This window comes from Hyperolius riggenbachi, chromosome 3, assembly GCF_040937935.1.
Source record: "Hyperolius riggenbachi isolate aHypRig1 chromosome 3, aHypRig1.pri, whole genome shotgun sequence".
Taxonomy (NCBI): domain Eukaryota; kingdom Metazoa; phylum Chordata; class Amphibia; order Anura; family Hyperoliidae; genus Hyperolius; species Hyperolius riggenbachi.
The window spans coordinates 73,060,238-73,063,392 of record NC_090648.1 but is presented as its reverse complement, the minus strand read 5'-3'; the positions used below and the strand labels follow the sequence as shown (position 1 = coordinate 73,063,392).

General features: G+C 43.0%; 1 protein-coding gene across 1 annotated transcript; it reads right to left on the bottom strand.

Moving 5' to 3' along the window:
• Nucleotides 1–542: 542 nt before the first annotated feature.
• LOC137561004 (lamina-associated polypeptide 2-like) lies at nucleotides 543–2,590 on the bottom strand. Its single transcript, XM_068272209.1, has 3 exons — nucleotides 2,245–2,590; nucleotides 2,056–2,145; nucleotides 543–1,956 (listed from the first exon to the last, which is right to left on the bottom strand). Exon 3 carries the CDS (start codon nucleotides 1,680–1,682, stop codon nucleotides 543–545), a length of 1,140 nt encoding a protein of 379 aa, XP_068128310.1. The 5' UTR covers nucleotides 1,683–1,956; nucleotides 2,056–2,145; nucleotides 2,245–2,590.
• Between the last annotated feature and the right edge of the window lie 565 nt (nucleotides 2,591–3,155).

The following is a 3,155-nucleotide window of genomic DNA, read 5'->3' as shown; positions in this document are numbered from 1 at the left end:
TTGAGAGCCCGAAGGGCAAAGAATTGAATTGGAGATGTGTATCGTCTATACAAAATCTCAGGTACTTTTGCAGTTTCTCCTGTATGGGTATATGAAGATACGCGTCCTGAAGATCGATGGATAGCATCCAATCTTGGGGCATGATGACCAGAATAATTGATTGGAGGGATTCCATTTTGAATTTCGGAATTGATATCGATCTGTTTAGATACTTCAGGTCTATCACCGGACGGTATCCTCCGCTTTTTTTCTGCACAAGGAAGAGCTGAGAGTAGATACCTTTTCCTTCCTCCCCTGATGGGACTGTGCGTATTGCGTTCTGTTGCAGCAATAAATTCACATAGTCTCTCAATGTGGCTGCCTTTTCTTGGTTCTTTGGAAGCCGTGTTTGAATAAATTTGTCTCTCGGAGAGTATCGAAATTTCCATTTGTGCCCTGCTGATATTGTCGCAATTACCCATTTGTCCTTGACCTTTTCCACCCAAACGTCCTTGAAGTTCATCAGACGGGACCCCACCATGGACGTCCGGGTGGGCGTAACTTCAAAAAGACTGCTTAGTTTGGCCAGAAGACGATGTATTAGATTTCAGTGATCTTGCTAGAGAAGATTGTGAACTTTTCCAGTTACCTCTGAACGGTTTACCTGGTCTATATGTTCTTGCGTCTTTGAAACGGGTATTTTGTTTTCTGTTGGGCGGAAAATTTCTCTTCTGTGGCCTGTCTTGTGGGATAAGTCCCGATTTTCCTCCGGTTACTCTGGAAATCGCCTTATCCATCTCGTTCCCAAAGAGAGATACTCCATCGTATGGTATCTTAACCCAATTCTGTTTGGAGCCCATGTCTGCCCTCCATGACTTTAACCACATAGCCCTTTTTGCGGTGACTGAGTTTAGCATAATCCTGGAAAGGGATCTAAGGATGTCCATTGAAGCTTCGCCTACAAAGTCTGCCGTAATTTTCAAATCTTCCATTGCTGATAATATTTCTTCCTTATCTGCATCCTGTTGAACTGCTTGCTCTATATTGGATGTCCAGACTTTAAGAGCTTTTGCCACTGAAGTAAGAGCTATGGCTGGTTTACAGGTAGCCCCTGCCGATACATATGATCTCTTCAGGTCGTTGTCTACTCTCCGTTCAAGCGGATCCTTAAAGATTGCGGAATCCTCCCTAGGAAGCGTCACATGCTTCGCTAGTCTTGATAAAGAAGCATCTATTGTTGGCGGGTTTAAGAGGAAAGGTACCTCCTCGTCTTTTAATGGATAAAGTTTGGAAAAACGATTATGAAATGAGGTTTTGTTTTCCACCTTCTTCCATTCCTCCAGAATTAAGTTTCTTATTTCCCTCATTATTGGAAAAGTATTCAATTTTTTCGATAAATGTGAGTAATACTCCCTGCTTTGTTCTTCCTCGCCGGTGGGTTCTGCCCAATCTAGTGCCTCCTTTATAGCCGTTATGAAAGGGCTTGTTAGTCTGAAGTCAAATAGACAAGGGGCTTCATCATCTTCTCCTCTGTCCGTATCAATTGATTCTTGATCTTTTTCCGCTTGTTGAGAGGTTGATGAATGTGCCATCACCTCTTCTCTCACCACCTTTCTTATTATGTCAGATATGTCTTCGGTTTTGTTCTCTTGTGACTTTGCTAGCTGAGCAAAGCATGTCTCACACACAGTCTTTCCTGGCATTGCCTGACCGGGACAAGCCCAACATTGATTTTTATCCGGTAAGCGTCTGTTAATTGGTGATGGTGATCTATATCTGTAATTGTGATGATGATAGCCTGATCTAGAGGAATGCCTCCTTCTCCTGGAGCGTGACCTGGATCTAGACCTAGATGATCTGCGAGTCTTTTTTGAAATATGTTTCTTTGGCCTTGATCTTGATCTTGATCTCGATCTTGATCTTGACCTTGAATGCGTACGGTTAGATCTTGCTTCAGATCCTCTTGTACCACTCGCTCTACAAAACATAAGCAATATTTAATTGCTTTATTGGGGATTTTTTTTTTTTTTTTTTTTTTTGGAATAATATTTATGTGGATAATATCCCATTTCTTACCTAGAAGCTCCTGAAGAAGCATTATCTACTGGCTGAACTGTAGACCTTGGTCTGTTAGATCCCTGGTCTGTATCCTCCTGATTCTGTGTTCTAGAACATATAAGCAATAATTTAATTGCTAATTGTATGCTACCCCTTTTTTTTTTTTTTTTTTAAGGCCCCTTTAAGATATATGGAAAAAAACCTTACCCAGATGGACCTGGATCAGTATTTTCGGCTGGATTCACTGTGGGGAATACAAACCAGTAATCAATAATCTCATATAAATTAGCCAAAAGAGCCAACACTATGATTAGACCATTGATAATATTTCCTACTTACTATTTCAACTAAGTTCCTGAAAGTCCACACTGTCAAAGGCAAAATGCACCAACCAGCGGAGCCTATCAGTCCTCCACTCCTCTCTCTTTGAAGGAGAGGAACGAACTGACTTAAATACAGCGCCCTAAGCGTGCTCCACCTACGCACGCTAGAAAGGGCACGTGCGCCCACAACCAATATGTCCGCTCGGAACTCCTCCGAGTACTTTGGCCGGCGCTGGCGCACGCATGCGCAGAATCCACTTCCGGACGCTGTTGGAGGATACCGGAAGCCGCCGCTGCCATTGCAGCGCTCCCAGTCCTCCCTGAGCAACATGAAGATGATACGAGATGAGGAGAAAGCCCACAGGTAGGCCAAGCGCATCCTGAAGCGGACACACAGTGAATCCTTACAGGCATTTAGCCCGTGCAAAACACCATACTGATCCCTAGGAGCTCTATGTGGGGCGCATTTAGCAGCCATAGAAGTCTCCCAGCCAGGGAAAAAAATGTAGGTAGCTGGAAAAAAACCTAGCATTACGGGTAAGGTGCTCAATGAGCTAGAAAATAGATTAATTAGTGTAAAGATAGAATAAGATAGAATAAAATATACAGTTGAAAATAACCATACCACCACGGATCCTATAGTGTCTGAGGACAAAAAAAGAGAATGGGGTGTATAGGGTCATGACCTTTATTTATAGATCTATACGGGTCCTATAGGGGTTAGGGGGAGGAGCTAACCCAGGAAGTATGGAGACGTGGAGGTATCAGGAAAGCTTGATATAAATGTTCTGTGTC

Bases quoted from the DNA above. Each gene is read 5' to 3' on its own strand.
- LOC137561004 (XM_068272209.1), bottom strand. From the start codon at position 1,682: ATGCCAGGAAAGACTGTGTGTGAGACATGCTTTGCTCAGCTAGCAAAG.